This window comes from Aspergillus udagawae, assembly GCF_001078395.1.
Source record: "Aspergillus udagawae IFM 46973 DNA, scaffold_10, whole genome shotgun sequence".
In the NCBI taxonomy this organism is placed as follows: domain Eukaryota; kingdom Fungi; phylum Ascomycota; class Eurotiomycetes; order Eurotiales; family Aspergillaceae; genus Aspergillus; species Aspergillus udagawae.
In genome coordinates, this window is record NW_025091273.1 from 792,629 (window position 1) to 814,222 (window position 21,594).

The 21,594-nt window shown below is 48.3% G+C and overlaps 7 protein-coding genes across 7 annotated transcripts; 5 read left to right on the top strand and 2 right to left on the bottom strand.

The window, feature by feature from the left end:
- Window positions 1–177: 177 nt before the first annotated feature.
- Aud_002062 (pyridoxal phosphate-dependent decarboxylase family protein) lies at window positions 178–3,675 on the bottom strand (the record flags this gene model as incomplete). The annotated part of the gene is made up of 6 exons (XM_043296064.1): window positions 178–1,773; window positions 1,821–1,929; window positions 1,996–2,563; window positions 2,619–2,981; window positions 3,034–3,409; window positions 3,511–3,675. The coding sequence occupies 6 exons, from the start codon at window positions 3,673–3,675 to the stop codon at window positions 178–180; spliced, it is 3,177 nt and encodes a 1,058-aa protein (XP_043151999.1).
- A 2,588-nt stretch (window positions 3,676–6,263) lies between these two features.
- Window positions 6,264–6,668, bottom strand: Aud_002063 (uncharacterized protein; the record flags this gene model as incomplete). The annotated part of the gene is made up of 1 exon (XM_043296065.1): window positions 6,264–6,668. One exon carries the CDS (start codon window positions 6,666–6,668, stop codon window positions 6,264–6,266), a length of 405 nt encoding a protein of 134 aa, XP_043152000.1.
- A 4,711-nt stretch (window positions 6,669–11,379) lies between these two features.
- Window positions 11,380–11,775, top strand: Aud_002064 (uncharacterized protein; the record flags this gene model as incomplete). The annotated part of the gene is made up of 1 exon (XM_043296066.1): window positions 11,380–11,775. The coding sequence occupies one exon, from the start codon at window positions 11,380–11,382 to the stop codon at window positions 11,773–11,775; it is 396 nt and encodes a 131-aa protein (XP_043152001.1).
- A 978-nt stretch (window positions 11,776–12,753) lies between these two features.
- Window positions 12,754–14,000, top strand: Aud_002065 (uncharacterized protein; the record flags this gene model as incomplete). Its single annotated transcript, XM_043296067.1, has 4 exons — window positions 12,754–12,757; window positions 12,964–13,058; window positions 13,092–13,283; window positions 13,305–14,000. The coding sequence occupies 4 exons, from the start codon at window positions 12,754–12,756 to the stop codon at window positions 13,998–14,000; spliced, it is 987 nt and encodes a 328-aa protein (XP_043152002.1).
- Window positions 14,001–16,055: 2,055 nt separating this feature from the next.
- Aud_002066 (uncharacterized protein) lies at window positions 16,056–17,789 on the top strand (the record flags this gene model as incomplete). The annotated part of the gene is made up of 3 exons (XM_043296068.1): window positions 16,056–16,280; window positions 16,359–16,595; window positions 17,388–17,789. The coding sequence occupies 3 exons, from the start codon at window positions 16,056–16,058 to the stop codon at window positions 17,787–17,789; spliced, it is 864 nt and encodes a 287-aa protein (XP_043152003.1).
- Window positions 17,790–18,224: 435 nt separating this feature from the next.
- Aud_002067 (uncharacterized protein) lies at window positions 18,225–18,533 on the top strand (the record flags this gene model as incomplete). The annotated part of the gene is made up of 1 exon (XM_043296069.1): window positions 18,225–18,533. The coding sequence occupies one exon, from the start codon at window positions 18,225–18,227 to the stop codon at window positions 18,531–18,533; it is 309 nt and encodes a 102-aa protein (XP_043152004.1).
- A 1,047-nt stretch (window positions 18,534–19,580) lies between these two features.
- Window positions 19,581–19,880, top strand: Aud_002068 (uncharacterized protein; the record flags this gene model as incomplete). The annotated part of the gene is made up of 1 exon (XM_043296070.1): window positions 19,581–19,880. The coding sequence occupies one exon, from the start codon at window positions 19,581–19,583 to the stop codon at window positions 19,878–19,880; it is 300 nt and encodes a 99-aa protein (XP_043152005.1).
- Between the last annotated feature and the right edge of the window lie 1,714 nt (window positions 19,881–21,594).

A 21,594-nucleotide genomic window follows, 5' to 3' on the forward strand; every position in this document is an offset into this window, starting at 1 on the left:
GTTAACCTATCCCAGGCTATCCCGATTGCAATTTATGATTCAAAGAAACGTTGAACATCCGTACATTATCTAGTTTCTCTCCTCCAACCGGTCTCTCGGGTCTCGTTCTCAGCGTATAAGCCGTTCTTGAATCACTACCAAACACAATTACTCCTCGAGCCCAACCTTCAGGCATACCTAAGAAGCGCTTCCACGACTGTCGGTGATCATTTTCTTGATATCGTTGAGCTCCTCCTCAACTGACTTAGGATCCTCCACACCAGGTTTAGTACCGGGGACTCCTTCTGGAAGTTCATTGGGTCCTTTTGCATCCACGTCCACACCAACACCCAAAGTCATCTTAAAGGTGCCAAATGAGCGTTCTAGGCCATTTAGCAGCCCTGGACCCTTTGCCTCTGGCCCATTGGGATCTTTCCAGACTTTCACGTTGAATTGCTCTTGACTCTTGAAGGGGAAATTTTTCGGCAACTCATACTTAGATTTGGGATCCCGCAACTGGTCGTCAGTTAGGAATGGCTGCATGGGAGCCTCGGGATTCCCTGACAGGGTCACTATGAGCCCAGACGACAGTTCCGCGTAAACATCCTCACCCAGCTCCGGAGCAAAGGTGACATTGCTGGCGGAGAGCGCAGCGTTAGGGGCTTTGAGAAGCATATGCGTAATGTGCTTTTCCTCCTTGGTGCCATAGAGATAGAAAGGCATAAATTCGGAAGGATATTCAAGGTCCCGATAGATAGAGTTAAGAGGACGGCTTTTGACCACATGTGTTAACTTCACGCTGCCTGTGTAATGAGTTTCCCTGCATATGGTCAGTGTGTTGGTGATGCTAAGGGCACAGACTAGGACGTACGGCTCTGTCTTCCTGTAAATCTCGGCCCCGAACGAGGTGCTGCCAGGCGCCAATATTTTTAGCTCCGCCTCCAGGTCAATTTTGTTCTCGGATTCAAGTATGATTGTGTCCTCTGGATGGTCGGTCTTGAGACGTGTGTAGCTTCCATGGAGACGATCGTCCAATTGCGCCTCGACGATAACCTGCTGTCGTAGAGTAGCCCAGTGGAATGATGTCTGCAAGACTAGGAACACTTTAGTATTGCCCTGGACCAGGAACTTGACCTTCCTGCTGCCTTTCCTGTTTCTATCACGGCACTCCTGAACTTTTTCGGTAATAACATCTTCGAAGTCCTTCATAAGTCGACCTACGAAACCCTCTTGGGTTGGGAATGGGCTCATGACCACGTTGCGTATCACAAACATATCCTCCTCGCATGGTTTGACACCTAGTCGACTCATAAATCTCCGGACACATTTGCCGTAGAGCTTTGGCTCGAATTTTGTTGATGTTAGGAATAGGGGTATTTCCGCTAGCTCTGTGTTAGGGGAAGTTATAGACAGCTTGTCCACAACTTGCTTCATTAAGTAGTTCGCTTCTTCGAGGTCAGTATTCAAATTCCCATCTTCATCATACCAGTTGAGTGCAAACGCATTGATGTTCAAGTCTGAGCCTAGTTCGCGGAGAACTTCAATCGTGTTTTCGTCCTGCTGAATCTTTGCATTGTCTTTGTTGATGATAGCTTCCCGGATCTGTTGCCTCTTCTGCAGCACCTTTTCGGTAAAGAAGCTTTTCCCGTCTTTGGGATATTCTCCACCTGGATTCTCTGGCTTTTCTCCCTTCATTCTTTCTTCGTTCAGTAAATTAAAGGGCACACAGACAAAGTACTTGTTTGTTCCCTCCTCTTTAGGTGTATGACCCATCGTAGCATAATGTGCAGATAGCTGGCACTTGTTAGCCTCCATCTCAGACCATCTCCGGCAAAACCTACTATGGCACTGGTGTACGCTGCTTCGCCAAGAAGCGTGCCGTAACCGTGAGGATGGAGACCAACCACGATGTTTGAAAGCCACGTGGACATAGCAGCGGCCCCAGGTTTACTGTTCGAAGAAATCGCTAAGCATCTGGCTCCCAGAAATGGTGCCTGCAGCTGCATTGGGCCCTACCTTCCTTCTACCCCATAGATGCCAATGTTTTCCGATGATCCCTGTGATAGGTACGGGCTTGACCACGTCACCAAATACCTCATTCTACCGTCGCGGTACAGCAGACTTCCCGCTGGATACGGAACGTAGCCGGCTTTGTGTGGATCAACAGTAATAGAGTCGACGTCTTTCAGCTTTCGAAGATCCTCCTCGGTACTCTCTTTCAGATACAAGGATGGTACAAGTCCATTATGAACGCTTTCTCCGGACTTCTTTTTTTCTGGACTTCCCCGGGGCTTCTCTTTTTCTGGATTCAGCATTGTAGCAAAGTAGCCGCCCCACGCGGCATCGGCATGAACAAGGAATGTCATTCCATATTCATTTTGCATTTTCTCCCGGATCTTCAGGATGTCGGTGAGCCGCTCCACCGCCCCTTCCTCAGTTGAGCCCATAATAGCTACCACAGCATAGACGGCCTGATGTTTTTCGGCACAATCCTTAAGCCTTTTCTCGAGCAAAGCAATGTCTATGCGGGCATCAAAATCGACATCGATTTCGGTGATACTCCCATCACCGAGACCGGTAATTGCTAGATGGGTTAGCTTGATATCGATCTAAGAATGTCTGGCACAATGGCCACGTACCGGCCCCCTTTGGCCAAGAATAATGACGAGTCTTTCCGATAAGATACTGAATTGGCTGTTCAATCCCAAATTTCTGCTCCAATGGCTCTCGACCTGTTGTTTGAATATTGAACTCCTTTAGAGCCTTTGTCAGAAAATCACTGGTAATCCCAAACCGCTTTCTCAGAATGTCTGGCAGGTCAAGGACTGTCTTGGGCCGTAGGTTGAGCAACTCCCACGTATTCAGAGACCTGAAGTCTTTCGGGATTTCTCCTTTATCTCTACCGGCCCAGGAATTAACCTCGAAGTTTGGTATGAAGGATAGCGCGCCCTTAATATCCATAGCCCATTGAAGTGCCAAAGGGTAGAACTTCAGATTTCGCGCTGGCCTAGGTTCAGCAATAGATCTGACATAGGCTGGGCTAATGACACTTACCGACCCAGATAGATTCTAGATTGGCAATAGTACCATCGCAAGTGATGTGGCCCCATGCCAAGGGCAAGTCTTGCTTTTCCGAATTGGTGTTGTATCTGAAGAGATCGCATAGCTGCTGCCCGACTTGATACTCCGCCACGGTAGTTAAAGGGCTAGCCTCGAGAGCCACGTTGTTGGGATTATACAGCATGGTCATGAAATACCCCAACAGGGATGCCATAGTCATATCTGTACACATATGGCCTTCATACCGCGGCGTCCAGAAGGGTACTGAATGTGCTCCCAGCACCTGGGCAGTCTTCCTCACTACATTTCCGACCGTGTCTCGAACTTTGGAGAAGGCTTTTGAACGCCGGACATCTTTCGAAATGAATTTCTGTTCAAATTTAGTTTACCGAAGATACTGGATTTCGGTGCTTAACTGCAAGCATGTAACATCGCAACAAGCGCAATGCCTTAGGCTAGCTATTCACATACAGTGTCATTGGGCATGTAATCCAGCCTGGTCTCTAGCAGCTCATCTAGGATAGTATTTATGTTAGCCCGGAAATCGGGCAGGTTGGCGCCCTTGGGCCCGATGAACAAAGCGTTGATTCTATCGAATTCCTTTTCTTTTTCTTCTTTGTCTCTTCCGAATGACATGGTCGATCAAGTCGTCTCGAAGTACAGTCAATTAACAGGTTATGGGTTGGCGGTCCAGCTGTAAGGCTATGGTCTTTAACGTTGAGGTATGAGACTGGAAGCAGAAGAAATGACAGCCGTTTATATACCTAATTCCTCCCCGTGGCGGTACTGTTTGAATCGTAGGAGAACGATCTAGAGCACGTCGCAGATGTAATTGCTCCTCATCATGACGTGTTCACCCATCGACATCAACACCCTCCATAAAGCAGTCTTGGACGAATTATCTGAATTAGATACCCATATGATGGATCGGTGCTGATGCCAAGTGGAGTAGTAGCTTTCGAGCTGAGCATGTCTTGGGTTCCTCATTTCGATGAAAATGTCTGGCTGGCCATATCCGTGGGTACTCGGAGAAAGGAGGTATGGTCACTCTATGCGTCATCATTGCCAAAGAGGTAACTATATATCAAGAGTGCTAAACTGTAAGGGATCATAGATTAGGCCAGGAGGTCCGAAACGGCCCGTCTCGGGGGAATGGAAAATCAGCACATGTGGTCAGTGTTGGTACCCGGAGTGTTTTCCTGCAGTATGAATAAACCACATGGACGTGGTTAACTTTTGATGTTGAGACAAGGAAGTCAAAGGCAACATTATAGATAATAGAGAGAAGGTAGGGAATATTAAAAGATCAACATACACTGGAAATACAGGCAAGGAAAGGGAAGAAGGAAGAAATGCCTGATACCACAGAATGAAGAGCGCATGAACAGGCTTCTACAGTGTGCTGTATTCTAGTTTACGTCGCAATATGTATATACCAGCAGCGTGATTCTTTCTACCCTCCTTTCCTCTTAGGACCCTCTATGCGGCCGAGAAGGGAAATTGTGAGCATCAACTGTGCGTAAGGAATTTATCATGGCTATCCGGTTGCAGGAATTATCGATCATAAATTTTCGTGGTTTATCTTGTGTCCTACCGCCTCCGGTCTGTTGGGTCCGCAACCATGAAGAGCCGACTGGTAGTTAGCACTCTGATGCTGACAAATTTGGATCTAGAATATGAATATGAGTCCCATAGACTCTTATTCCATGTTCACTATGTATTTGTGGGGTCTAAATAGTCAATTGACATTTACGGAGTACGTCACATGTTTGTCATCCCCTAGGATACAACTAGGCAAAATTTGATCTTCAGTTCTCGATATAGCATGTGGAAACAAGTTGCCAAAGTAAACCTACCTTAATGCATGTTGAATACGCTTACCTTTGGACACTGTTATTAGAATTTCCAGCTCAAGGTCGGAACTGGTACCATGTCTTATTGTAGACGTACAATCTTTGAAAACGGAAGGTGTCGACTGAAATGATGTCTGATTCTTACAGAAGCCATCACTCCTATCGGTATAATCAGTGCTTTTGGTGAGCCCAAGTTGTGGCAATACATGAGCTAAATAGGGCCTGGACTTAGGTACAAGGTTGTCATTAACTATTCGCCACCTGCTGGATTTAAGACAACCTCTCTGTATAAAAGCAATTGGTTTCCCGACTTTGGATTCTTGGTTCTTAAAGACTTTCTGCCGCAATTGAATCCTTTGTATCCAGGTTGCAGCACCAACAGACAATGAAGGATTCCGTATTTTCCATCATCGCTGCTCTCGCGCTCCCTTCTCTCGCTCATCAGCATTTCATTTGGAGACCTTATTTAGACGATCCAGGTACTATCTTCATCCACAACGACTGCCCATTCGATGCATACTTTTCAGAAGTTTGGCAGGGCGGGCATGATGGCCCTTCTTATCTTGGGCCATTTGAAGGCACGAAAATCCAACTCCGTCAGGAGGGTGAGGTGGACGTGAAATTCAGTCAGGACTCTGGTCCTCCGCATAACCCAATGGAGCTGTGCTATGAATTTGATTCAACTAGCACCTCATACATATTTGACCTGGTCGCAAAATCGCCTCGGCCTGATTTTGGCGGGTCTATCTCTATTATTCCTAACCCATCTACTGGAAGATGTCAGGAGAAGTACTGGCAACCTGGCAAACCTCCGGTGCCTCCAGAGGAGCAGGTCTGTCGCGCTGGTACAAATATCCAAATAAACCTGTGCTGGTGATCCTCCGTACTATCAGGCCAGTCTCTCAGATCCCGTTGCTGGCTTATACTGATTTTGCATTCAGCAGTTCTACTAAAAGGAGAGGTCAGACATCATATTGGTGAGAATTAGTTCCGCTGGTCAACATGGCTGTGGCAACTTAAGTCTCATCTTTTAATACTCCTGATCTGGTTCTGATTTGGGAATTTTTCCAATAATCTGTGCCTTCCTTAATTAATTTGTTGTGTATATGTTGGACGTTACCAAGGAAAGGAAGGAACTTTGTTAATCTAATATGATATGGGGTCATGCTACCATGCTGCTTCCAAATCAATTCTTGAGAACTCTTAACATTAATCGGTGCACAGATAAATCTATCCTATAAATCATAGGCAGTGGTTGGAGTGGCGTTGCCTTTCCATTAGTATTGATTTCTAGCGAAAATCGTTAAAGACTAGGCAGGCTTGGACACAGTCATTTCGTGGCGTCAAGCATGTCTCTCGCAGCTCGTTCTATTAGAGTCCTCCAAGACTAAAGAGCTCCCATCTGCCACCCTTGTGTTCAATCCACTCCCTGCCCTCTGGCTCCACAACCCTGCTCCAGCCCCTGATCAATGCTCTCCAGTAGCACGGCTCGGCGGCGGGACTCAGATATCCTCCGTCGTAGAACAACTCACGCTGTCGATCACCGATGCCCTGCGCTATTGTGGGATGATTCCCCAACCACGCGATGGTAGCCTCGAGATCGGACCAGTCCGGCGAGACCACCACCAGATTGGCATCTCCGGCATCGAGACCAGTTGGCCAGGCTCGCTTGATGCGATCCGACTGATGGGGACGTCCCAGCCTGGGCTCCGTCTGCAATATTGTGCTCGAAAAGTCTGGTCGCACGAGATGTGTGGTGTGCAGCATCCATGCCATGGGCGGCACCTGATGGAAAGGCAGCCGTCCAGAGTAGGTTACCCCCTCTGTGTAAATGATGTCCTTGTACCGACAGAAAGTCCTCAATGGCCAGCTCGTTACTGGCCGTCTGGCCGTTGGTTTCCCATTTCAAAGCTTGTACGTCCGCCCACGGTTTGCTCGTGGTAACCTGAAGTAGTCGCTTGCGGCGATCATGGTTTTGCACGTCGTTGAACCAAGATGTCAGGACGAAGGAAGTGGAAAAGAAGTCAAGGAGGGCAGGCAAAATGTCTTCGCGCCTTTTGTCCGGGGGCCCCGCGGGGACCCTGACTTCTCAGGGCCATATTCCCTGCCCTTAGTCGCGCATTGTCAATGCTAAGTGAAGCAGCTAGAAGACTGGCGTCGACACACGGAGGAAGGGTGAGTGTTGGTGTTGAAGAGGTGAGCGAATCACCACGGATGGGTGAGGGAATCACCTGACTCACCTGGCTCACCCTCTTTAAAGCGGCAATGGCTCAAAGAGGAAAGGAAAGCGTCCGCGTAGATTTTTGAACGATAGTATTACCTATCTATCACTAGGAATATGAACAATTTTGCGGTATCCTTAGGAGTCAACATAGCACCGGTAGGTTACTGAGATGTTCATAATGGGTACAGCCCTGGGGTCATAGTCGCAGCAGCAAGGTAAATTCATCGGGCGCGCCCTAAGAGAAGGCGAAACGTGGATAAGATCAAGAATTTACCCAGGCCCTCAATCTACGGATAAAATTGACAGTTTTTGACTAGTTTATATAAGGCTTCTGCAAGGTTGACTTCTACCGAGTCATTGGCAATCTTGTAATTTCCCTGTTTCAAAAGAAACACTGTGCCGCATTTTAGGCCCATATTCCTCGTGTAGAGAGGGCCCACGAAGATATATTTTGAATTCGCTAATCTCGTACCGTTCATGGATTACTATTAATTCATATGGCCAATTGAAATCAATGAAGGTCTGGTTCTTCTAAACGAATGACTATCTAGCTACTATTTATCCCTTTCGATAGCGGTGGAATTGAAGCTATTCAAACGATCGAATACTATCGAATATTCGGCCGAGGGTGGCAGTGCTCCGTCAATTCGTATTCTCCCTAATCGGGCAAGCGGTCATATAATTCAATAATATACTATAGATATTAATGGCGAGCGCCAAAATTCTAATGTAGGAATACCTAATGCTGCCATCACCTCAAGAACATTCAACCAGACAGTACTAGTCATGCATCTATAGCTTCTTACGATGCATAACATGTATAACCACAATCGTAATCTCAGCCTATGCCTGCGGTGAGATACATGATCTAAGGTCAAGCAATTTGTCTTAGCTATTAGGATAACACCTATTATTTTCTTTCAGCCTTCCCTGTGCTGGTCCTAATGGTTGTGGGAGGTAGATAACTAACTTAATGCTATAAACCCCCCACTGCTAATGTGGACTAGGTGATACGCCACCATAGCCGCAGGCAAGTTTCACGGAGCATCTAGGCTGAATAAAGACTAATCTGCCTAGGTTAGTCTGCTATAAGATATTTATGTACATAATGTAGCTACGAAACTCTTCTCTAAGCAAATAGTCTACTTATCAAACAATCCAACTGGAGTTTAGTAACCCGTGATTTTGCGCTCACCCCAGCATAGATCTAGAATGCTGCTAAAGAACTTGCGGCTGGCCACCCCACCAAAGACCCAGTTTTTTGATGACTGCTCAAGATAGGCTGCAGCAACATCTGCGACATATCCAAATCCGCATATCCAAATCCGCATATCTGTGGATATGGATGTAATCTAATATCTCCATATCCGCAACAATATGATATGGATAGTAAATGGTATCCGCAGTGTGGATTTGGATATTTTGCGGATAGGCAAAATATATAAATATGGCTAAATCTATTACTGTATAACTTATGCATGTTTTGTTTGTAATTTATTGTTCTAGGGGTGTATAGGAAAGTTACCTTTTAGAATCTAAATATCAAGGTATAGAGTCATAGTATAGACTATAAGATAACTTATAAAAATAGAGATACTACTTAAAAGTCTTCTATTATGACTATGGTTTAATAATTTTATAATCCTTAAACCCTCTTGGAGCCTTCCAAGATCTCTTAGATCCCTGCATTAGTATATTATTCTGGGGTAAGGGATGTTTAGTCTTATCATCTAACTTATAATACTGCTCTACTAACTGTCCTTCTCTTCAGCCCCCTTCCCTAGTTCCTGTACATTATCACTTACTTAGCTAATGTTATGTTCTAGTCTAAATATTACCAGCATTATCTTCTTCTTCATTACTAATAAGCTTAAAATCTGCCTATAGATAAAGAAGAGCTCTTTCCTCCTCTATAGTAGTAATCTTACTAGCTAGAAGATACTCTTCTATTAATTCTAGCTGCTTCTTGTTTAAGCTTAAACTTTAATGTGTATATCCACATCATCAAGTCTTTGATTATGCAAGATTTAAGATGGCCGCACCGATAGTGACAGATATCATAAGCAGAGTTAAAAAAGACGTTTAACACCAGCCCCACTAGCTAGGATGGCAAGACCATCCTAAGTAAGTCTAGATAGTGCTAGGAACTTATACTTATGCTCTTTCTAGAAGGCCCTTAGTGATATATTAACTATGCCTATTATCTGATGTTAGTAATAAGTTATGGAGTTATTAATCACTACTAATTACTCTTAAGATATTTTATAAGCTCATTATTATCTATATTTAATTAAGAGTAGTGAGATCTAATTCACTGGTATAAGGCCCTGCTTAAAACTAGCATTTTAATCTATGTGTCACACCCTGGGATCCGTCTCTGCTGTTCCTGCTAGTCACTACTTTGGGAATGATATAGTCCCTGGACTATATCTGATACTGTAAGGATCTACTTGACAGGGTAGATAACCTGTTGACTAGGTAAGGATCGGTAATGATTATGAGGAGGGAAGAAATAGTATATTTAGTTGATCCCCTTGATATAAGACTAATCCTTGTCTTCCTCAGGACAGACAAGGAGGAAATGCTCCCATATATGTTCGCCAACTGTTTGATGGCACTTCAGCCATGATGCATAGACATAGGTGGGTGATATCATACATAGATGTAATGCAAGGTAATAATATAACCTAATCTGCATCCACTCCATTACAATCTACACCCCCTTCCACTGTGATAGCTGTCCTTAGTCATGCAGTATAGCTTTAATATTTCTAAAATAGAAAATGCTTTGCATCTAAGAAGTTAATTAATAAGGAGTTTAGGCTTATAGCTATAATCTAACTGTAGCATAAATAGCACATCTTTATTTTATTATGTTCTTTGTTTGCATATTATAAGGTAGTTATTATTAGGGTGATGTTATTATAAGTAACTAATTTACTATATATTATGCTTACTGCTTCTTTATTTTATTTTCTCTTTTATTATCTTAATAACTCTTTATTATTATATTTCCCTCTTTTCCCTTATCTTTTATTCACTGATTATAACATCTTCATTAATTTAGATGTTTACATTCATAACTCAGCATCCTTAATACTATTATGATTTACACCTATTCTCTTACCTTAATAGTAGTAGTTCTATAACTCCTATGGTGCATACGCTGCTTACACACCTCTATAAGGAACTTTGACCTATATGGTGGTGTCCTGTTTATAATTAACTGTATTTTTAATATGAAGAAGTTAATCTTATGCTCCTAATGCTCACATTATAATGTGATGTGCATTGCGGTATATGCACCTCCTAGTTTTTATAAGCTTTACTAACCCTAATGAGATGTTAACTAGCATGTTAGGTAACGCGCATAATCTCTCTATGGTACTCTGTTAGTATGCTGCCTTTTTTAAGACTAATGATAATAATACTCCTCTGTGAGATCCAGTGCTGTTTTCTAATATTAATAAGGTAGTAATAACCCTATGTGAAGCCTTTAAATATACAGAGTTAGCTCATTATAAGTGGCATAGACTAGCAGTTTCTTCTATCCCACAAGGGGCGGAGCTTTGAGGGCTCACTGGATTTAGGGTATTGTTGCTTATTGGCTGGTGGTGGGTGGGTCCAATGCTCACTGGATTTAAATATGGTCACCCCCACTGCAATTAGCACGTCAAGCTCAATTCAGCTGAAAATAAGATATGTTATTTAGGGGCATTAACTGTATAACTTATTCACTCTGGAGATGAAAATTCCATATAGAAAGGGTATTGCATGATGAAGAAGTTTAGGATGGTCCGCAATTGATTTGTTAGGGGATCGCGGAGATGTTATGCCATAGAATATGACAGGTCCAAAACCATCCACTCCAGTCAGGGGGCTTAGATGAATGAGCTGACCCATTCCCATTCAGCTGATCCAGTTTGTTCAATCACCCACCTGGACAATTCCAACAACATGGAGCATCAGATATTTGAAAGAGTTAGCATCTTGAAAATCATTATTTGTCGACAATGCTGGCATGGGGTCCGACCCTAAGAGGTCACACGGCACTTACAGTCCAAGCATCAGATAAAGCAGGCTGATGCCATCGTGATTGCTAATGCCATTCAGGGGTGGGAGGATATCAAGCAGGATTCTAATGCCATCTCCATCCCACTCGCATTGAATGATCCACTGCCCGTTTTACCATGTGAAGCCAACGGCTTATTATGCCAGCGGGATTACCCCCAGTGCCAGTATGTGGTTAGCTGCATGAAAACCATGCGACAACACTGGCAGACCAAGCATCAATGGACCCAGCAGAGACGGCGCGGTCGGGTCAGGTGTGAAGATCAAACCCAGAGCGCCGCTGAGCTCCACCGATCATTTCAATGTGTTTCATGGCAGCAGGTGTTTCCCAGTGGGCCAGGGTCCCATTACATTCGGATTCGATTTCCCGAGCGACCTAGCAAGCAACCCAGGCCCGCCCCCGCCCATCACGCCCAGGCGGCAGTGGATGAGGTGCTGCAGGCATGGGAGCAGGCCCAGGCCCAGGCTAAGGCAGACCAGGCCATCCAGGCCAGCCAGTTGACTGACGCAAACCCCTGGCTGCGGATGACTCGGTGGGCCGAGTATCTATCCCACAAGGGGCGGCGACTGTACTTGACACCGAGCTAGGGTTTAGCCCAGAGTGGTTTAGCGGCCGGGGTCTGGGGGTAGGGACCAACGAAACCGTCTGGGGTACAATCGTAGCGCTAGATGGAGTCGGATGCATTTCAAATTTCGGCAGGTTACTGGCTAGTTGGTTTGACATGATCTGACCAAATTTCAATGGGGAATTCGATGATTTGCGGCTGTGATAAGGGTGTGGTTTATATGCCAAATTTTGATGTGGTTTATTCCTGCTGACCAGCATGGATCCAAAAAGCACTGCCTATGACCACCACCATTACTGCAGGTAAGGTCAGAGGCAGTTTTAATTTAGCTAACTTGCTGATATGCTCGTTCCAAGTCATGTAGTTAAATTTCAATATGGAATTTGATGATTTGCAGGCATGGTGAGGGTGTGGTTAATACATAGAATTTAGTATGGTTTGTTCCCACTGAATAGTGTGAATCTGAAAAGCACTGCCCATGACCACCACCATTGCTCCAGGTAAGGTCGGAGGCATGTTAAATTTAGCTAGCTTGCTGATATACTAGTTCTAAGTAATCCAGCCAAATTTCAGTATTAAAATCAATGATTTGCAGGCATGGTGAGGGTATATTTAACCCCTAGGATTCATGTAGTTCAAGTTCCATAGATAGAAAAAGCAATGCCCATAAACAAAACATTCAGGGGCTGAATCCCATCATTATTCAGATCATCAATTAAGTAGTATAATATTCATCAGAACCATCCATAAAGAATGGAGCAGCAGCTATTCATCTAGCTTGACCAGCCACCCATCATTATCTGCCGGACCTGCCGCCATGGGGTGTGGCTGGCTAAGGTGGAAAGCCATCTCTGGGGGAAGGCCCATTGATTACCCTAGGCCACTGCAAAGCAGGTCCATCAGGTCATTCAGAGCTGGGAAGGCGTAGAGCATAACCCCCATGCTATTTAATGGCCTAGTCAGATTACCCAGTCCATCCCCCACCTGGATGAATACCCCAATGGGTTACTGTGCCAGCGAGACCTGGCTAAATGCTAATTCATTACCCGTTCACTTGATATGTTGAAACGACATTAGTGTGAGCACCATGGGTGGACCATACCATACCATGGGGGTCGATCACGCCCGCAGGAGCAGGAACAGGCGCAGATTGCAATCCAGCAGGGATATCAGGTGGTGACCTGCCAGCGGTTTTTCCTATCCCGAAAAGGGTCCCATTATATCTGGGTGCCATGCCCCAACCAGCAGCCTGAGGAGCAAGCCCGGACCGCACCCACTGCCCATATCCAGGCCACTGTTGATGCCGTGATCCAGGCATGGGAGCGGGCCCAGGCCTAGGCTAAGGCAGACCAGGCCATCCAGGCCAGCCAGTTGACTGACGCGAACCCCTGGCTGCGGATGACTCGGTGGGCCGACTATCTGCAGGGCATCCAGGCCCATGACCTGCTAGCCTGCGTGGCAGCCCCGGAGGAAGATGCTATGGATGCCACTGAGCAGTGGGTGCAGGTCATCTGGGCCACCATGGAGCAGGTGGCCCGCTAGAGCCAGCAGACAGTCCAGCATTGCAGCCAGGCCATCCGGGTAGAAGCTGTCCGGTCCGAAAAGGGGCAGACCCCATACCGGCCATTATTAGCATACATGGATGAGGCTGCGATCCAGAAGCATGTCCGTCCATGGCAGCAGATATTAGCATTTATTGCCCGCACGCAGGCCCCGCACGACTGGACCAGCCCGAAATACGGGATGACCGCCCGGCAGCGCAAGAAATGGCGGCAGCTGTGGCAGCTGGCGGGCCCAGGCCCCCGGGGCAGCCCCGATCCCATGGATCCCGAGACCGACGACCCGCAGCGGCAGGCATGGGCCATGACTGCCATTGAAACAGCATGCTTAGAATTTTGCATTGAGCTGCTGAACCAGCGCCATCGCAGCCACGAATATGAGAGTGCATTGGTATGCGCCATGGCCGTGTTGGGGCAGGGGGAAACCGGCTGGCGGGACCCCGAGAGCTACCCCCCAATATTATCCCGCGTGATCAAGGTGGCCCGATTCATGGTGGTGCAGAAGGCATTATGGATGGACCCCAATCCATGGCAGATCATTCAGACCTGGGCGCGGAAGGACCAGAGCGCTGAATGGGTGCTGGCCAGCGCGGATGATCAACTCGGGGAGATTGATGAGGGATATGGCAGTGATGACCCCCCATCCACCCCAGGGGCCCCGTCATCGCCCCTATCCCACAGGGGTTGAGAAGTCGAACAATGACTGCTCTAGGGTTTATTTGCGGCGTAGCGCTGATTGGCTGGCAGAGTGGGGAAGCTGGGAATGACTGCTCAAGACTTCATGAGAATGACTTCTCAAGGTTTTAGGGTCCAATCCAGTTCAAAATCTAGGAATCAATAGAAATGCCATTAATCTATAACAGAGCCAAGTTTCAGCATTATAGCTGCCCAGCATAGGGTGTAGCATGGTTTGGATTTAGTTATCGTGGTGGATTAAGGAACTTTAATGGGGTTTTAGGATCCACACCTAAACATTACATAGGCAGTCAACTGAACCACCTAGGTGATTGATCACATTTGATAACTCAGGGGTAAAGATGGGGTGTAAAAGGTAAGAGAGTGTACTTAATAAGTTTTATACTCCATTATCTTATAGGAATTTCATCAGATCGACCATTATAATATCAATATTTAACTATAAATTAATCACAATGGAAAACCAGATCTATCCCACAAGGGGCGGCGACCCTACTAGAGTCCGAGCTAGGGTTTAGCCCAGAGTGGTTTAGCGGCCGGGGTATGGGGGTAGGGGCCAACGAAACCGTCTGGGGTAGGGTCGTGGCGCCAGATGGAGTTGGATGCATTTCAAATTTCCGTAGGTTACTGGTTAGCTAATTTCACATAATCCAGCCAAATTTCAATGTGGAATTCGATGATTTGCGGCTGTGGTGAGGGGGTGGTTCAGGTGCAGAATTTTGATGTGGTTTGTTCCTGCTGAACAGTGTGAATCCAAAAAGCACTGCCCATGACCACCACCAATGCTCCAGGTAAGGTTGGAGGCATGGTAAATTTAGCTAGCTCACTGATATACTAGTTCTAAGTAATCCAGCCAAATTTCAGTATTAAAATCAATGATTTGCAGGCATGGTGAGGGCATATTTAACCCCCAGAATTTGGTATAATTTAAGTTCCACAGATAGAAAAAGCAATGCCCACAAACAAAATATTCAGGGGCTAAATCCCATCATCATTTAGACTATTAATTAAATAGTATACCATTCATTGGAACCATCCATAAAGAATGGAACAGCAGCTATTCATCTAGCTTAACCAGCCACTAATCATTATCTGCCGGACCTGCCGCCATGGGGTGTGGCCAGCAGAGGTAGAAAGCTATCTCTAGGGGAAGGCCCATTAACTACCCCAGGCCACTGCAAAGCAGATCCATTAGGTTATTTGGAGCTGGGAAGGCATGGAGCATGACCCCTATGCAGTGTAATGGCCTAGTTAGATTACCCAGTCAATCCCCCACCTGGATGAATACCCTAATAGGTTACAGTGCCAGCGCGACCAGGCCCAATGCCAATTCATCACATGATTAATTAATAAGATAAAACGCCATTAGCGTGAGCAGCATGGATGGACCGCACCATATTATGGGGGTCAATCACACCTGTAGGAGCAGGAACAGGCGCAGATCGCAATCCAGCAGGGATATCAGGTGGTGACCTGCCAGCGGTTTTTCCCATCCTGAAAAGGGTCCCATTATATCTGGGTGCTATGCCCTAACCAGCAGCCCATAGAGTGGCCCGTGGAGCAAGCCCAGACCGCACCTACTGCCCATATCCAGGCCACTGTTGATGCTGTGATCCAGGCATGGGAGCGGGCCCAGGCCCAGGCTAAGGCAGACCAGGCCATCCAGGCCAGCTAGTTGACTGACGCGAACCCCTGGCTGCGGATGACTTGGTGGGCTGAGTATCTGCAGGGCATCCAGGCCCATGACCTGCTAGCCTGTGTGGCAGCCCCAGAGGAAGATCCCCAGGATGCCACTGAGCAGCGGGTGCAGGTGATCTGGGATACCATGGAGCAGGTCGCCCGCAAGAGCCAGCGGGCGGTCTAGCATTGCGGCCAGGCCATCTGGGTGGAGGCCATCTGGTCTAAAAAGGGGCAGACCCTATACCAGCCATTATTAGCATACATGGATGAGGCTGTGATCTAGAAGCATGTCCGTCTATGGTAGTAGATATTAGCATTTATTGCCCGCATGTAGGCCCCACACGACTGGACCAGCCTGAAATACAGGATGACTGCCCGGCAGCGCCAGAAATGGCGGCAGCTGTGGCAGCTTGCTAGCCAGGCCCTAGGTAGCCCCAACCCCCAGGGTAGCTGGGGCTGCCAGGCCGCAGTTCCAGGGGACCTGGAGGACCCAGAGGGATGGGCCATGACCGCCATTAAAAAAGCATACTTAGAATTTTGCATTGAGCTGCTGAACCAGCGCCATCGCAGCTATGAATATGAGAGTGCATTAGTATGCGCCATAGCTATGTTGGGGCAGGGGGAAACTAGCTGGCGGGACCCTGAGAGTTATCCACCTATATTATCCTAGGTCATCAAGATCGCACAGTTCATGGTGGTCCAGAAGGCATTATGGATGGATCCCAACCCGCAGCAGATTATTCAGACCTGGGTGCGGAAGGACCAGAGCGCTGAATGGGTGCTGGCTAGTGCGGATGATCAACTTAGGGAGATTAACAAGGGATATAGCAGCAATGACCCCCCATCCACCCTAGGGCTCCCGTCATCGCCCCCATTATCCATCCATAGTGATGACCCATTGCCCGCGGTTAATATTTGCTATAGCCGCCGGCCATTCTAGGAGCAGGTAACATGGATAATACACTAGTTTATGATCCGCAGGACCCATGGCCCTATAGAAACATTGCTAGATTAGCAGATATATGGGTTAAAGGTCTATTATAACTATACGGCCCCCGGCCATGTAACATGGATGGGGGAGGACCAGCTGTTATACCAGCAGATGGCATTCACCATGGGGGATTTTCAGGGGTTCATCCATGGGTTAGTCACCGCGGCGCGGGAGATACTGGGCCAGTTATACATACAGGATCATGCATAGATGCCCCCCATTCTATGGACGGCATTATATGACGATCCCAGCCAGAGCCAGGCTGGGTGGAACTTCGTGCAGGACACACGGACCTGGTAGCCGGTGGATAGGACCTACTGGATGATTGACTGGCTGCGGGCCGAGCCGGCCATGCAGCAGTATTTCCTGCGGGGGGGCTGATTCCACTGTAGTGCCATCCAGCAGTACTGGCAGCGCGTGACCTAGTTTAAGGAGAAATTGGCTATTATGGTGCATATTACCACAGGGCAGCCAGCCCAGGCCCCAGAGTTATTAAGTGTTCAGCATTGCAACACTGCGAATAGTCAACAGCAGAATATATATATTGAGGATGGCATGGTGATGTTTATGACGGCATATTATAAGGGGTTTCATGCTAGTAATGATGTGAAGATCATCCATTAATATGTGCCGCGGGAGGTAGGGGAGTTGGTAGTATAGTATATCTAGCTGGTGATGCCATTTATTAACTAGTTGGCTGCATGGCAGGCCGCGCAGACCGCGCAGGGGAGCCAGGCCGCACAGGGGAGCCAGGCTGCACAGGGGAGCCAGGCCGCGCAGGGGAGCCAGGCTGCGCAGGGGAGCCAGGCCGCGCAGGGGAGCCAGGCCGCGCAGGGGAGCCAGGCCGCGCAGGGGAGCCAGGCCGCGCAGGGGAGCCAGGCCGCGCAGGGGAGCCAGGCCGCGCAGGGGAACCAGGCCATGCAGGGGAACCAGGCCATGCAGGGGAACCAGGCCATGCAGGCATGGTTATGGGGCCCCGACCCCGGTACCAGCTGGGAATGGTCGTCCGAGCGGTTCCAGGAGGCGTTGAAACGGGAAACCTGCACCTGGCTAGGCACCGCCATCTATATTGCCGCATACCAGGACATCGCCATTGGAATCAGCCGCTGATTTTTGTGGCTATCCACCGCGTTCCCCCATAATATCCAGGAGGCTGAGCCGGCTCCAGCTGCCATGGATGCTAATGCCAAGGAGGGCATGGATATTGAGCAGTGGATGGGCCATATTGCTGATTTACAGGCCGCCCATTCATCACACATTGCTGGCATGGTATATGGCCGTGTCATGCAGGAACAGGCCGGCAGCACAGCCCACTGGTGGGAGATGTTCTGGTTATCCAGCACTGATTGGCATTAGTTTTTAGGGTTTAGCGCCCTGGGCCACCCATCCATATTAGGCAAGTGCAAACAGGCCCCATGGGAGGATGAGGCTGAGGTCAGCCACATGGAATACTGCCACTAGCTAGCCACCATGGATCTGGAGGCGGCCGCGCAGCGCATGACCAGGCGGCCTGACATGCAGTTCCAGGGGGTCTAGGACCCAGTGATGTGGGCCATCCAGCAGGGGGAGAGCCCTGTGGTGGCAGTCATGCCCACTGGCAGGGGGAAGAGCATGCTGTTCATGGTGCCTGTGTTTGCCGCCCCCGGGGGCACCACCATCATTGTGGTCCCGCTGGTGGCATTACAGGCTGATATGATACAGCGGTGTCAGGAGCTCAGCATATTATGCATGCCATGGGAGAGCCAGCGGCCCCCCAATGCCGCATCTATTGTGTTGGTGACGCCCGAATCCACAGTCAGCCCTGATTTCCAGATGTTTTTGAACCGGCTGCGGTGGACCCGGCGGTTAGACTAGATCATGATCAATGAATGCTATGTGGTGTTGAATTCCCAGCATGATTTCTGGCCCCAGATGGCCTAGCTAGGCTGGTTGGTCCAGGCCCGCACCCAGATGGTATGGCTGACCGCCACGTTGCCCCCGAGCATGGAGGATAAATTATGCCAGTGGATGAAGCATGACCAGGCCGCTATAACCATATACCAGGCCCGGACCAGCTGGCCGAACGTGGCATACCAGGTGTGGCGGCCAGACATGACTGGGGTAGGCCAGGGGCCATATTAGTGGATTAAGAGCAAGGCTGTAGTGGTATTTATTCAGGACTGCATCTAATGGGCCGCCGGGGGGAAGGTAATCATATATGCAAATATCATCAGGCAGGTGACGGCCATGGCACAGGTGCTTGGGTGCAAGGCATATTACAGCAAGCAGTTGGACAAGGCCAGGGTGTTAGCGCAGTTCATGGGGGCCAGCCCAGTGATTGCTGCCACCAGCATGTTGGGCATGGGGGTAGACATCCCTAATATCTGCAGCATCATCCATATCAGGACCCCCCAGACGTTATTAGATTACGCGCAGGAGAGTGGCTGGGCTGGGTGGGATGGACAGCACAGTGAGGTAATCATTATCTAGCCAGCAGGGTGGGACACCCCAGTACTATAGATGGAGGGGGTGGCCCCTGAGGACCAGGAGCGGGTGGCTGAGTATATAGGGGTGGTGGAAGGGGTTAGGTGCCGCCAGGTAGTGTTAGATCAGTATTTGGACGGAGTGGTGGACGGGTATCAGCGGCGGTATTGCCAGGATGTGGATGCCAGAGAGCAGGCATGTGATGGGTGCGATCCCGACTGGGAGGGGCTGGTGGAACCAGCCAGGGTTGGTAGCAGCCCAGTGCTGTGTGAGGCAGGCAGCATGGCAGGGAGAGGGGCAGTGTAAGAGGCAGTCCAAGAGGCCCCATGTAAGGCAGGTAGGATGGTGGCATGAGAGGTAGCCTAAGAGGCCCCATGCCAGGCAGGCCGTCAGGCAGGGAGAGAGGTAGTGAGGGAGGCCCCATGCAAGGCAGGCAACATGGCAGGGAGCAAGGCAGCCGCAGAGGCCCCATGCAAGGTAGGCAGCATGGTAGTGAGGGAGGCACCCCAGGTCAGCCAGAGCCAGGTACTGTGCAAGGCCACCAGGGAGGCCGCCAGTCCCACCCCATCCAATGATTCATTTTGCAGCCAGCCATCCATTCCCATGGCGGTATGGCATGCCCAGCAGGCCCAGGCCCAGCAATGGGCCGCCATGGATATCCAGCAGCAGCAGCATCGGACCCAGCAGGGTTTGGATGAGGAGATAGCCCAGGCTGAATACATGCAGTGGCAGGACTAATGTTATATATGCGCCATGCAGGGGGGTGATGGTGGCTATAAGTTATATACATGTCATCAGCCCCATAGCCAGGCTGCATGGGCATGGATGATCCGCGTGTGGTGGCAGGTCCAATATGCCCTATATAGTATGTGTTATTCATACAGCATGCCCTAATCCATATACCATAGGTAGGAGCCAGGCCATGCATGTAAATACCACAGGTTTTTAATCCCTATGGTGGCCATGATGTTATTTGGGCCATGGCAGGGCCAGATCAAGCCTATATAGCAGCGCTGATTACAGGGAATGGGGGTTGATGGGCAGGATGAGGCCCAGGTGGTCCAGTTTTTTGGGCAGGCGCATCCTAACCATGAGGGGCACAGCCAGTTATTTACATCATTTTGTTGGTTACAGCAGTTATGTTAGGAGATTAAGGTTAATCAGCATTAATATATTAGTGAATGAATATATATTTTCAGATACTATAATGCGCAGAGATATATATTATACAGTTGGTTTATATAGTATGTTAGCTGAATCTGTGGTTTATACATAAGGATATATATATATAATGAGATATTGGGGAATATATTTAATATTAACCACAGCAGGGAGGAGGGAGCAATATAGGCTGTAGGTAGATAGTAGGGTAGATAGTAAGGTCAACTATAAGGTAGGCAGCAAGGCAGGTAGCATGGTAGTGAGAGAGGCAGCGAGGGAGGTCCCATGCCAGGCAGGCAGCATGGCAGGGAGAGAGGCAGGCTGAATAGCAGGTAGAATGGCAGGTAGGTAGAACAGTAGGCAGTAAGGCAGGTAGCATGGCAGTGAGAGAGGTAGCAAGAGAGATCCCATGCCAGGGAGGTAGCATGGCAGGGAGGGAGGCAGGCAGTAAGGCAGGCAGTGAGGCAGGCAGTAAGATAGGTAGGATAAGGCCCAGGTAGTCCAGATTTTCCAGCAGGCATAACCAACCAGGAGGGGCCCAGCTAGTTATTTTATATTATTTTATTAGTTATGGTGGTTATGTCGGGAGATCGAGGTCGATCAGCATTGATATATTAGGTGAATGAATATATATATTTTAGAATACCATAATAGCGCAGAGATATGTATTATATATTTAGTTTATATATGCTGAATTAGTGGTTTGTACACATGCATATATATATATGATAAGATGTCAGGGAATATATATAATATTAACCATAGTTAGGAGAGGCGCAGGTAGTGAGACAGGCAGAGTAATAGATAGTGAGGTAGGTAGAATGGCAGGTTGAATAGCAGGTTATATGGCAGGCAGAACAGCAGATAGCAAGGCAGGCAGTAAGGCAAGCAGCAAGGCAGGACAGCAGGCAGGACAGCAGGCAGGACAGCAGGCAGGACAGCAGGCAGGACAGCAGGCAGAACAGTAGGCAGAATAGCTAGTTAAATAGCAGGTCATTAGCAGGTCATTAGCAGGCAGAACAGCAGGCAGAACAGCAGGCAGAACAGCAGGCAGAACAGCAGGCAGAACAGCAGGCAGAGTAGTAGGCAGTGAGGTAGTGATTAGTGTAGTAAGTAAGGTAGTAAGGTTAATCATAATACCCCAGGAAGGTTGTGCATGAGGCTGGCAGTGAGGTAGGCAGCAAGGTAAGCAGCAAGGCAGGTAGTAAGATAAGCAGTAAGGCAGGTAGTAAGGTAGGCAGTGAGGCAGGCAGTGAGGCAGGCAGTAAGATAGGCGGTAAGACCAGCAGGA